Source organism: Dryas octopetala, chromosome 2, assembly GCF_963921425.1.
Source record: "Dryas octopetala chromosome 2, drDryOcto1.1, whole genome shotgun sequence".
NCBI lineage: Eukaryota > Viridiplantae > Streptophyta > Magnoliopsida > Rosales > Rosaceae > Dryas > Dryas octopetala.
Window position 1 is genome coordinate 16,579,669 of NC_141367.1, and position 14,374 is coordinate 16,594,042.

The following is a 14,374-nucleotide window of genomic DNA, read 5'->3' on the forward strand; positions in this document are numbered from 1 at the left end:
CCCACATATATATTTCCAACTTTTTCTGGCTCCAATTATACTTTAAGTTCAATCTTTTCCATATTGTAGAAGCTGAATGGAAATGCAACAGAAACGTGCAGCTTAGTAACATTAATATATATATATATATGGGTCCTTGCGTGACCTTGACCTTAACCTATGATGTAAGTCCCTCTTAATTAAATCAATTTCTTATTTTTTTGTGGATATTAATTAAATCAGTTTCCACCACATAAATTCTGGAATTTTGTTGATGATAATTTTTCATGATGTAATGGTATACCATCAATTAACCGCGGTTAATTGAACCAAACTCCACATATTTATTTTCATTTTCTTATTAATTATTTTTACATTTTCATTTATTTCAAACTTTCTTCTATAGTACCGAAAAGGGAAACAATGCTTAAAATCCCAACAACTACTTCTTCCTATACCTTTATACCCCGTGAAACTGAATTGGTGGTTGCCATGTTGGCCTTCAATTTGTGTTAATCATGGTGTTAATGCTTCGTTAGATACTCATTCTGGACCTTCTTGGTTTGGTGAAGCTTTGTACAAGGATTTATTGAATTGAATAAAATCCCAGTTAAGGTGAACATGAAGATATTTAAGTGTTTAAATTTTCTTATTTGGTCACGTGTGGAGTAATCATATCTTCTTTAGGTATAGGACTGCTTAGCCTGATATATGCAAGGGATATGGTTTCAAGCTTTTGACAATGATGCAAAGTTGGAGGGGTGTTTCCTTCCAACTGGTTAACTTGCAGTATAAGTATCCTCAAGCGATGTAAACGACTTATTTCATGTGGCAGGAACCCAAAGAAGCTGTTATTTCGGAGATCAAGTGAGGCTAGGAAGGAGAGGTTACCAACATGAGGGGAAATGGTGAGCTTGGATGTAAGGTAGAGGCTTAAGTTTTGCTCTTCGAAATGAGTTTATCATCAGCTACCCCTTTATATAGAGCAACACACTCCGTTTCCTTGTACTGCTTGATTTGAGGAGTTGACCTTGGAGATGAGTCCATCATTAGGCATCCCTTCAAATATAGCGTACAGCCATTTACATCTCCGTCTTGACCTCTGCAGTTCGGCTTGGCAGGCTTTGACCCCCCTGCGCATGTACAAGTGGTGTCACCTGAAAGAGTTCTCGATTTTGAAAGGCACCAAATTTTCTTATAAAATAAAACCCTAAAGTAAATTTCAATTTGTATCACATGAACTGCCAATTTCCCATGGGATACCACTAATTCTCTTTACCTTCATACACGTTCCAAAAATCTGCTCGAATTAAGATTCTGAGTTATGGATTCTAGAAGTACATGATTCGTCCAATTCATCGAAGAAAATAAAATACTTGCTAGCAGAGGAGAATATTTCTTTCAGCCGATTGTTTTGGAGGTCAATCCGTAGCATGACATAGACTAGGAATTCATATGGGGCAAACTGTTAAACATTCAGAATTTAGGATTGAATCTTTGATTATGTGCATCATTTAAAGGTAGAGATACTCTTGCTACCCAAATTTTATTGATATCAAAAGCATTTTATGAAAGTACATGGCTGTCAAAGCATTTCAAATATGAATGACATTGACAAGCCACTTGGCCGGATCCTATACACATTTCTGTACTAGTTATCATTTTCTTTACCTGTATATTCCTTTTGGGTTTTGAAAAGCTTCCTTAATGAGTTGGGGTCAAGGATTTACATAAGAATATGTATTCTGTTCAAGCATGTAACTTCACAAAGGCCAAGCACTTTTCTCTTCCAATATCGAAAGCACCATGCAATAAACCAATCAAGCCATAAGACCATCCTACTGCCACCAGTTATCAACAAAGCAACACAATAACCTACGCCAAGGCTTGAGCCATCAAGGAACGATGAGATTGCTGCTGCTCATAAAGCTCACGAAAAATTCGGTACTTGGCATCATGGAACTTCTTCACCTTAGGGTCTTTGGATGGATGGATGACCTGCCCAATTCAGAAAAAAGTATATTGAAAATGAAAACAAAATAAGGGACACCAGAGTCCATTTCCAAAAGGGTCATTTATCCAGGGAGGTGGCAGTTCACCACAGACAAATTCATCTATGACAATGTTCACCTAAAAGGCTAAAAGCCATCATATTTAATTGTCATTTTTAGCATCCCACAAAAATTATATAAATGACTAGCGTGATACGGTAATCAACAAGGTGTTTGGAACTTCCAAGACCAGTGTTGGGAGATTTCAATTCAGACCTATATATTGTCCCTCAGAGTAAACAGTTTGCTTAATTAATAAATAAGTTTGTCCTTCATTATTACTACCTGGCCTGCTGCATTCAGGGCCTTCATGGCCTCCTGCAGACTACAATATTTCCTTGCAGCAACAGCACCAAGAATAGCAGCACCCAAGAGCACAGGTTCACTTTCTCGTGGAAGAATTATAGGGCAACCTGTATGAATCATAAACAATCCAAGGTTTATGAGCATGCTAAAACAAAGACTTCAACTTCTGTCTAAAAAGGGTAATTATTATCCTCAAGTTTATTTTGGACAATCCACTTTCACAGTGGGTGCACCAACCATGTATTCACATTTTTCGGAAAAAGCTTCAGCATACAGAGCCAGTCAGTTATTGAACAGAAACATTACTAATTTCAGAAACCAAAACAACCAGTCATAGTGAAACAAATATAGGTTCTGCAATAAGATTAATATAAAAGTGAAGGGGTCAGACAAATCTTAAAACGACCAAAATAGAAGTTGATTTTCAAGAAAAAGGCTTTCTGTAAAAGGAAAGCGTCAAAACAGACAAATTAAAAAAAGAGTAAACAGATGAAAACACATGTTCATACAAACACAAAGGAGCATGGGGTATTAGATGTTCTTGGAGAGAGAGAGAGAGAGAGACCGATTATGTCTGCATGTTCTTGAATGAATAGCGGGTTCTTAGCAAGGCCTCCACATGCTAGTATTGTGTCAATCTGCAAAGGAAGAAACAGTTACACAAAAGGTTGCAGGGGTTAGGTGATGGCAGATTTGGCTAAAACTAGCTAAATGGCATTCTACTCTCCTAAATTGGTAGCCTCTACTCCCATGACACTTTGAGAGGTTCTATCATTTCCTTTCCTCTTGTAACTTTTGCACAGTTCTGTTTTATCTTTTGAATACCCTTCAAAACCATGTTATATTTTCTTTCCTAGCCCCCATGCAGGTAACATGAAGGGAAAAGAAGAAAAAGAGTAGAAGAAAGACAATTCCTCAAAATTAACTTCTTAATAGATACTATTTCTTCAGGAGAAACACAAAATTAAAACCACCACTTCTAGAGTTTTTATTAGCATAATTGATGCCTACTTTTATATCACCAAGCATACAGGTTACTCAGAAGTATGTGATCCTTTTCTTCAAGGAAGCTCTCTAAGCATTTTGGCCATTTCAGGTACTCTTTTAGAAATGTAGTTTAATAAATTTTCACTTATATAATATAACCTATTAATATTACATGTCATATATAGAAAGTTCAAATTAAAAATTATATGATTTTATAAATCAGATACATAAGAAATTTAAGGGAAAATGGGATGGTTATATAAAGAAGAGTAACATTAGTTTTGAGGTAACAAAAATTATGGGTTCAAAAATTGGGAGTTAAAAGTGAAACTTCTGAATGAGAGGAAAACATTGTAAATAAATTAAAGATATTATAAGGTAAGCCACTTTTTGAACTTATCTATTAAGAAATTGATGTATAGAATAAGAGAATTGAGAAGCGTGTATTCTTACTTTGTGACCATGGGCATTGCAGTGCTCTACAATGTGACGTGTACCATATGCAATACTTTGTACTGTAGCAAGGTACAGAAGAGCCAACTGCTTCTCACTTGTATCAAGTGTTAAGCCACAGATCACTCCTTTGGCTTTTGGGTCTGCAATTGGCGACCTGAGCCATCACAAACTTAGAGGCTTAATTTTTGGAAAAGAAATTGAGGAACTATGGCAAGTGTTGTCCAGCTTTAACATATAAAGATATACCTGTTCCCATGAAAATCAGGAAGAACATGCATATCTTCAGTCAAAGAAGCAAGGAATGGACGTTCCTGATCAAGCTTCATAGTTTCCAACATCTTGTTCAGAAGTTCAAACACAGAAATCCCTAGAGAGAGAGAGAGAGAGAGAGAGAGAGAGATCAACTTAAGTTAGAAGTGTACATGGAAGGCATTCAACCCATTTATCTTTGTACAGAAATTAGCATAAGTTGAGCAATGAATCTCACGTTGAGAAGCAGCACGATTTGCAAGGTGAGGAGAAGCAACATGATTTTCAATTATGTAATCCAATAATGCACCAGTAGCACTCTGACCACCTTCTGTGAGCCACTGTTCAGGTATCATAGCTGAACATGTTAAAAATAAAAAGAGTAATTAAATTATGTATGAAGCATTAACAATGGTGCAACTACTGAAAAATTCTCTTTTAAGGATAAAAGGTTTTTAAAAAGGTGGCCATTACATGATACAATTAATATTTAAATGACACAGAATAAGATGCACTAAATCCATTACCTGACCAGTACGGACCCCAGACCCCTGGAATGAAAAGCTTGTTCTGTGATACAACCATATGGCAAGTAGAAGTTCCACAAACTAACACCATGCGATGCATTAGAGCTTCCTTACCAGACTCTGAACATATGCCAGTTTTTTTAAAGAATACGTCACCTTTAAGCTATGCAACTTAATTAGAATAACTAAAAAAGAAAACGGATAAGCCTTCACAACCTTTAGGCTCAGAATCTGAAACAGGCACACTTTCCATTACCCCCACACCACCGGCATGAGCATCAATGAGCGAAGTCCCAACAGGAATTCCTGCTACAAGACCTAGTTCCTGGAAATTCAAATTACTTTGAAAAATAAAAGACTAACCATAACATAGGAGTCAAAAATATCATGTTGAATCACGCTCCAAAGCCCACCGAAAAAAAGATGAGCTCATATTCTTTCAACTAAACAAATGCGCAATGGACCTCAAGGGAGCGCCACTTGAAATCAATGTGAAATCTTCAGTACAAAATATCTTGCCTTCGCAGCAGCTGCTGTGAGACCAGAACCCAGAGGATGGCCAGGGAATGCTACACTTCGTCCTGTTTCAATCTCAAGTTACTAACTGGATCTAAAAGTCCCCCAAATTGGAACACAAAGCATTTTTAAAGAGTTGGCACAATAACCAAGATATGAATAATAAATCATCAATACACTCAAATGGACTTGTATGTTTATGCTAACCTGAACTACTTTCAGATTAAGGCTTAGTTGAGTAGAGTTGAGTTTAGTTGAAGTTTATGTACAGAAAATCAATATTGAATAACTAATAAGTTATCAGAAACCTCAATACCGAATGGGAGAAGAATTCAAGACCAGATATTTGGATCAGCTTACAAAATGTCACTTTATTTTTCATTGCTACAAAATCAAATTATGTGTGTTTGAGTATTTTGTATAATATGTTGTTGCAAAATACGTGAGAAGGCTCATACAAAGCATCAAATTAAAGAAAGAGCTTCTCTCTTAAACAATAAGCAATCATATTCAGTTGCACTACTAAAGGTTCATGTAACATTGACAAAACAATGATCTAAACTCTCATACTCAAATGCAAAGCTTCTATAACTTGACAGAGTATTGGCGCTAGAGAATAATTTTAAACAATTCAAAAATAGGGGTATGCACATGCAAATGCATAATTTCACTGGTCCAGTATAAACATAGCCATATTGGGATAAAGATCTTTTAAAAATATGATGACTTAGAAGCAATTGTCACCACATATACAATACCAATAAGACCTCCCTTTGCAATTTACGGTACTACAGAACCAGGTTAACTACAAAAACACAAGTTAAGACTTACTACAAACTTATCAGCCAGTCAACATTGGAACATATACCGTAATTCAGAAATCATTTAGGGAAAAATGCATCACAAGCTTTTAGCAGTTAAAGGGTATCTGAAAGGAATAAGGAAATGTACACTTGATCATACCAAAGTTCGAGGAGTTCAACAAATCGAAAACATTAAAATTCCTCACCTTATTCAAACAACGCAGGAAGGACATGTGAATTTAAAGGCATCTAATAGAACATAAATGATGGACTCTCTCTCATCTAAAGAAATCTACCAAACAGTAATATGCTCACCAAAAATAAATGACAAAAGCCACAAGAATTTAAGATCTTGTTAAATTCAGAGAAAATTGTCAAAATGTCAATCATGAGAAAATTGTCAGGATTCTACATTTCCCATCATCGAGAAGATACATAAAGAGAACTTAGCTCTACAACATTTACCTATCTTAGCATGATGCCCATCTACAAGATCATTCAATCCAATCTCCTCCCAGAAATCATCATCCCATCCACAAGCTTCCATATCTCGAGAATCTTTCTCATTGTTTTGCTGCATATGTGCATGACCAAGATATGTCCATTTGCACACTGTGGTACAGAGACTCCGTGTATCATCTCCTGTGGCCCTGAAGATATGCAAAAATATCAGATTATTCAATAAATTGAAGTCGAACTTGACTTGTACAACCTGGAGTTTAGAAAAGGTTCACATATCAAATGACTGGCTGGCAGATTCAAGTACCTGTATGATAACCAATCACTCAAGTCCATCCACCTGAAGACCATTGACCAAGAATCGGGAAGATTTTCTTTCACCCACAGAAGCTGCAAAAGATATTTTTAAATTTTTATCTTTGATAAAAAAAAAAAAAAAAATGTATAGAGTAAAAAAGAACCCATAGGAAAAGAAAAAATTAACACAATATTTCATACTTTATATATAAAATAAACTAGCATGTTCACTACATCACTAATAGATCTATAAAGGTACATTTATAGCCCTCCTATACAAAACTTTATACATACATGTACATGATTGAAACAAAGAAATAACTCATTGAGGAGTTGTATAGCTGCACAACAAAGAAAACCATGCTATGACCAGACTAGCTGTGTAAGTACCTTTGGAGGCTGCATCTCAGGGGAAAGAGCTCCACCACAGTACTGCAATACGGTTGAGTTACGCGCATTGATCCTTTCGGCTTGTTCTACAGCTCTGTGGTCCATCCATACTATTATGTTTCTTCTTGAATCACCACTCCAAGAAACCGTAACAGGAGAGCCATCAGCATCCACTGCAACTGCAAAGAGAAACCATCTTGTACTGATTACTGAATATGAATAGTTTCCATCCTTTCCATTGTGTATATAATAAACAAAGCAGCTTACAAAACAAATGTTCTTCCTTAGAATAGTTTGGTAAGACATAAACGTAAAGTTACATACCAAGTGAACAAGTAGCCGCAAACCCCAGACCCTTCACTTCTTCCTTGGAAACTTTCGCAAGGGAGCACGCTGCTTTCACAGCAGCACTTATTGCATGCCAAATATCTGTTGAAGATTGCTAATTCGGAGAAGAAAAAAAGGTACAAGTGATCATTCAAATGCCACATACTTTAAAAACCGTTCACTTTATCCAGCACTTATAATCTCTTCTACATATTGTAGCGGACTAGCAGGTGTAAAGTCGCCACTACAAGTCTATAAGTTAGTCTGCCAACATGCCAGGTTAAATTTAACACCAAGTTCATTAGCAACTACAAGTACTGAAAAAATTCACATCTTCGGCATTACCTCCACACAATCACCGTCCTTCCAAATCTGTATCGAACTGCTAGAAGAACCTAGAAGCTTCCCTTTCTCGTCAAATAGACCTGCATGCAGCACCAATTAGAACACAAAATTGCACAACTCAACCACTGCAACACACTGATTCTTCACACCAAAACTATATACACACACAAAAAACTGACAGACTCACATGCATTATGCATATACATACACTAAGACAACTAACCAACTCTCACCTAGTGCCGCAGCAAAAATCGCCGCTAAATCGCCACGACTATAATTCTCAAATTTTTGACTGCTTGAGCTTATTAACTTTCAATATATAGACGAAAATGCAAAGATACATATACATATATACATGTGCAAATTTTCAATTGGAGAATGTCCTATATCACCGTGAAAATCATATATATATACATCGACGAATTTTGTGTTTTATCGGTTTTTTCGAAATTATATAGAAAGAGGGAGAGGTGAGGCGGGACCTGCGCGGGCACTGCCGGTGCCGACGTCGATGCCGAGGAAGACGGAGCGGGCGGCGGCGGCGGTGGCGGTTGGGACGGCGGAGGTCGTCGTCGTCATCTCGAGAGAGGCTGGAGAGTACGGAAAAGTGTTTGAGGAGGAGGGATATGGCTGTTGTTTGAGTGATTGTTGTTGGCGAATTAGTGGCGTTGAATCGGACCAACCCCTTCTTATACCAGACATAGCTTTTTGCCTTTTTCTCTCTTTCGCTTTCTTTGTTTCTTTCTGGGTTTGGTTTGACAAATAGGATGATTAGCTGACTATTCCTCGTAGTGATCTCCTTTTCCTGATAATTAATAAGATTAGCCAAATCATAATTTTGCTCCTCTTGTGGTTTCTGTCATTTTTTACTTTCATCATAAAATTTCAATTTTAGTAATTTTAGTTACGTGGCAAACTGTTGTCCTTCTTAATTGTGAAAACGAAAATCCAGCCTAGCACGCACGTGTTTGGATCGTGCATGAGCATTTTAAACATTTTCACTTTGAATAAACAAGGCTAATGTGCGTGCCACTTTGAATTTCCGTGTTTAAAATCGATGGGATTAATATTTTGGACTTGATTACAATTATTATGAAAATACAATACTTAATTAGACTTGAGATTTTCGTCTTCAAAATAGACAAAGTTAATGTTTTTACCAATTGAATTATGATCTAGATCTTAGGATTTAGTGTTTTTGTTTTTTGCCATTCTTAGGATTTAATGTTTAGTCTCTAACTTTTATGAAATTTTAATTATTAAAAACTAATGTTTAAAATTTTTTGGTTCTTAGATATAGCCCATTTTGATCATAGAATTTTAGATTAGAGGCCCACCTTATTTTGATATTGCATTGACCCCATTTTTTTACACTATAACACACAAGGTTTATGTTGTCATTTGAGATAAAAAAAAAATGAAAATAAATTAAAAATTCATGATTTTAGACATTTATTATTCTTAATTTTGATATTATACCCTTATTTTCAGTTGAAGATCTCGTTTTCACTTTAATTTAATAAATGACTATTATTAACCAAGTGTTTCAATTGAGAATATTCCGTTAAGTCTGTCAAAATTTTCGTCAAACATTGGTCACGTGACCAAATTTTAGGGACACAATTTTATTACCATTTGAAAAAAAGTTATAAAACTAAAAATAATTAAACAAAATAAAATTAAAAAAAACAATTGGAAGGAAGGATCTAAACCCTTACCCCAGCCACCACCGACGACTCCCCCCTTGCTTCCCTCTACGCTGCCTTATCTCTCTTTCTTTTTTTTTTTTTCTTTTTTTTTTTTCTCTCTCTCCCTCTAAACCCTCCCCACCACCCACCCTCACCCCCCCAACCCACCGCCGACGACTCCCCCATTTGCTTCCCTCAACACTGCCTCTCTCTCTCTCTCTCTCTCTCTCTCTCTCTCTCTCTCGTGAATGTCGCTGGCACCAACCTCCAATCTGAAGGTTGGCGAAGCCGTCGACACCTCTTGGGTCTAGGAAAACCATCCCCTATCCTTTTTTTCACATAATTTTTTTTATAATTATTTTAGTTTTTTTTTTTTTATAATTATTTTAGTTTTATTTTTTGTAATTAATTTTTAGCCAAAATGACGATTTTAGCCCTAAAATTGGTCACATGCTTTGCACATGACCAATTTTTTACGAAAATTGTAACAGAATTGACGAAAATGCTTGATTAAAACAAATTGTTAATAATAGTCATTGATTGAATCAAAGTGAAAACAAGATCCTCAACTGAAAATAAAGGTATGGTTAGAGTTCTTTTGATATAATTTTCCCTTTTTATTGTCAAAATTTCATAACACCTTGCATCGATCAAAATAATAATTAGCAATTATGAACGTACATTAGCATATAAACACTCAATTACCATGAACACTTTAAACATTTAAATATACATATAAGCTACCTATGGCTCAAGTTAAAAAAATGGAAGAATAGAACCAAAAAAAAAAAGAATAAGATACCTTTGATTCAGTTTGGTGTGTTCCCAACCTTCTCGTAAGGTATCCAAACCAATAAGAAAGTCATAATGTAAAGACCATTATTTTGTATTGGCATTATTCTGTTGACACAAACACGCCAAAGTATATTAATATAAGTTCTGTTGTCTTTGTGATCCTTATCATGACAAAAGCTTCATTAGAAACAATATTCAAATACGGTCTTGGTTATTTTAAGATGGTAAGTGATTTTGTTACCTAAACTCTTAGGTGGCTAGACATTTCGACATTTCATGCATAAAATTGTTTCTAATTTAATGTCGGTCGCTTACACTGCGTGCACACACCTGTACGTTTAGAAACCCTACATGTCTTAATTTGCATGACAAAATAATTAATTTTGATTTAAATTAAAATGAAAAATGTTATAAAATTAATTTATTTAAAATCAAATATTTTTCACGCAAAACATGCGACACACGAAATTGCAAAACACACAGCAGCAAGCGAAGTCATTAAATACATTGACTTCCAATATTGTGCGCTCGGTAGCTTCAGGCGAACACTCGGCATGGATTTTATAAGAAACCCAAGAGCTCTTCATTTGGTCAATTATTTAGTTCGTGTTTTGGAAAATCTCCATCACGAGTATTACTTAGAAATCCATCTTTAAGAGAATATCCTTTGAATGTCATTTCTTGTTCATCTTATTCATTCAATCTTGTCTAGATTGGTAGTTGATTATATCATCTTGAACTTGCATTAACCATATGCCCTAGAAATCCAAGTATTAGGAAACCCACAAACCAAACACTTTGGGATGGTACGTTGAAACTTGTGGATTCAAGTTTTGGATTGTGGACTCAACCCTTGTAGATTGCTCGATCATGAATTCGAGTATCGTGGCTTGTGGACTCAATTAAGCTTGAATGGTGGTTTGTTCAAGTAGTATAAGGGTTATTCTAATCGGGGATTCGATTAGCGTGGAACGCTTGTGAAGTATGTGGATTTGGAGGGTACGTGAGTGGAGCATACAAAGCTTGAATTAGCTTATGGTTGTAAGTCTTACTTGTACTCATTTATTTTATAATGAATTTTATTATCTGGAATTGCATCCCTCGATTTTCACCTCAAGGAAGGTTTATGTGTTGCCATGACTTGATGAAAGTATCCAATTAACATATAACAAAAGTCATTTACATAACTATCATTTGGACATAATTGTTATATGTCACTCATCAACAACAATTTAGAACTTGACGGAAAAGGCACATGGTTAGTTTTTTTTTTGTGAGATGGTGGTCTTAAAGCCCAAAAACAAACATATACTACATTAGGATGGACCTGCACTTAACAAGTCCCAATAAATCCTCAAATAACACACTAACGATCGAAAGGGGAGGGGATGTGAAAAGCCACATGGTTACTTAACCGATTGTTAAATTTTTGGTGACAAGTACTATTTTGTGCATGTTTTATTTCATTCATATTTATCTTTTAATAACCCTATTTCTTCTGAGGAAGATTTTGAATGCTTATGCTTATGTTATTAGTGTAAGTACGGGTTTTAGGAGAAAATTAGATGAAGTGTGACTGAGTCACAGTGGAGTTTTATCTGGAAATTGAAAACACCCATAAGGTTAAAAGTTAAAACCTTCATTTGGTTGCTTTCCTCAGGAAAGATTCCAACCAATGAACAGAGGCCAAAGCATCTGGCAAATGCTTCATGCTATTTACGTGATCATCATTGAGAGCAGTTTTGCTCACCCTCTTTAACTAAGGTGTATGCTTACCTCCCATCTAAAATACTGCCATGTATTTAAAAAACTAACCATGAGTTAACCCATAAATATTTTATTATTTTATTTTATTTTTTCCTTCTTTTCCCCCAAAACCCGGTTCCACTCCCCCTTTCTCTTTTTTTTTTTTTTCTCCTCCTTTCTCTCCATCCCCCGTGCTTCTCTCTCTCTGCACCTCCATCCCCAGCCCAACTCACCGGCGGCTACCACCTGCAACCAATCAACCACCCTCTCCCTCTCCTCTTTCTCTCCCTCGCGCGACGGCACACATCCAGACATCTAGAAGCCCATGACTAAATATCCCAGCTTTTTCGAAAGGAGTAACATTGTCATTTGAACTGATATTAGATTCTGCACCTTGCAAAGGTGTGTAGAAAGCATCATCATGCATTTCTGGATCACTTTTTGCATAATTGCTTCCCTGAAATGCACTGAAGAGCAATAGAACTGATCCGAGGAAATAAAGAATGTTCAAGACAATCTTAACTGATACTGCCTCATCCAAAATAGCTTCCCAAATTGATGAACTGCTAATTGAAGATGCAATCAAGAAGGCAAGAATTGAACAAAATTTTGTTATCATAATATGTGGAGAGTGTGGCTTCTTCAGGCTTATGGTTAAACCCAGAAGCAACCATGTGAACCCTTGAAATAACAATACTAGCATATTCTGCATGTGGTAGCCGCCGGCAAGCTGGGCTGGGGATGGAGGTGCAGAGAAAGAGAAGCACGGGGGATGGAGAGAAAGGAGGAGAAAAAAAAAAAAAAAAAAGGGGGAGTGGAACCGGGTTTTGGGGGAAAAAAGGAAAAAATAAAATAAAATAATAAAATATTTATGGATTAACTCATGGTTAGTTTTTTAAACACATGATAGTATCTTAGATGGGAGGTGAGCATATATACATCTTAGTTAAAGGGGGTGAGCAAAACTGCTCTCATCATCATTTGGAAACTTTCCAACACTTATAAATGGGTAGCCAATATTGGATTGGGTGAAATCCTCACTTCTATAATTTGTTAGATTCTTAATCATATAATTCAGTTATAAACATAATTAAAGATTAAAGAAATTAAAATTTGGGTTTTTTTTTAAGTCCATTTTTTAAAATTTATTATTCATCCGGCCCACACGCTACAGTGAAATACTGTAGCGGCCCACTTTTAAAAACCCAATGATACCGTAGCAGCGCTACAGTAACACCATTACTGTAGCACGCTACAGTGCTTTTTTAAATGCCATTTTTTCCTTTATTTATTATTTTTTTTCATTTCAGTGCCAATTGGTACATAAACTACCAAAATATAAATAAATCATAATTTAGGTATTTTCATTTCATAAACATGTTAAATAATAATTAATATAAAATTAAAAAAAAATCAAGATGAGGTATCTATAATCTTTTACGTTTTAATAGTAAATATAATTGTTACTATCGAATAGTAACAATCACCTATTGATATTGTCAGACAGTGACAATTAAGTATTATCATTATTTGATAGTACCAATCACTTATTGCTACTGTCTGGCAGTGACAATTGGGTATTGTTATTATTTAATAGTAACAATCACCTATTGCTACAGTCTGACAGTAACAATCACTTATTGCTACTGTCTGACAATAACAATCACCTATTGAAGATAACTAATATATATTGTTACTGTCATACAATAACAATCACCAAAATTCAAACCATATCAAATCACAAAATTCAGAGAGTACCAATCACCTGATTGCTACTGCCACACAGTAACAAATCAGGTGATTGCTAATTTGCTATTGTCACACAATAACAATCACCTAATTGCTACTGTCACAGTAACAATTATTATTTATTGCCACTATCGAACAATGACTATTCTCATTGTGTCAAAAAAAACTCAGAAACAACATACATATACAAATCTTATGTATTTTTCTAACATAAACACATAAAAAACAAAAAAATTTAAACAAAAATATGTCTTCTTTTTTTCTTTTTGCTGAAGCAGCCATGTACTTCCTTTTTTTTTTTTATGAAGCTGTCATGTGTCTTCTTCTTTTTTTTCTTTTTTGTTGAAGCTGCCGTGTGTCTTCTATTTTTTTTTTTCTTTTTAACAATAGTCACTGCCAAAAAAATAGTCACTGTCAAAAAAATACTATTTAACAATTGTCACTATCAGGCAGGCAGTGGCAATCACGTAAAAATTAGTTCAAAAATGCAAGAAACACATCAAAACCAAATCCCAAAAAAAAAAACAGAGCATCATAAGAGAGTGGCAGTGATTAAAGATATGAGTGTTTTATCGTGTTTCTTCCACTCCTTGAATTCCAAGGTATATTCAGCAGTAACCCCTTCTTCCTCTGTGATACGACAAGGATTAGGACAAGGTATGGTTCCATCAATAAAACTGAGCAAATCATGCCCTGCAAGCATG

The 14,374-nt window shown here is 35.4% G+C and overlaps 1 protein-coding gene across 1 annotated transcript; it reads right to left on the bottom strand.

Annotated features, from left to right (window-relative positions):
• Positions 1 to 1,489: 1,489 nt before the first annotated feature.
• LOC147293515 (FGGY family of carbohydrate kinase) lies at positions 1,490 to 8,410 on the bottom strand. The gene is made up of 15 exons (XM_086233780.1): positions 8,175 to 8,410; positions 7,693 to 7,772; positions 7,345 to 7,462; positions 7,021 to 7,199; positions 6,641 to 6,723; positions 6,340 to 6,524; positions 5,075 to 5,136; positions 4,772 to 4,880; positions 4,556 to 4,675; positions 4,267 to 4,386; positions 4,026 to 4,146; positions 3,777 to 3,933; positions 2,902 to 2,974; positions 2,316 to 2,443; positions 1,490 to 1,977 (listed from the first exon to the last, which is right to left on the bottom strand). Exons 1-15 carry the CDS (start codon positions 8,392 to 8,394, stop codon positions 1,855 to 1,857), a joined length of 1,878 nt encoding a protein of 625 aa, XP_086089906.1. The 5' UTR covers positions 8,395 to 8,410; the 3' UTR covers positions 1,490 to 1,854.
• Positions 8,411 to 14,374: the final 5,964 nt, after the last annotated feature.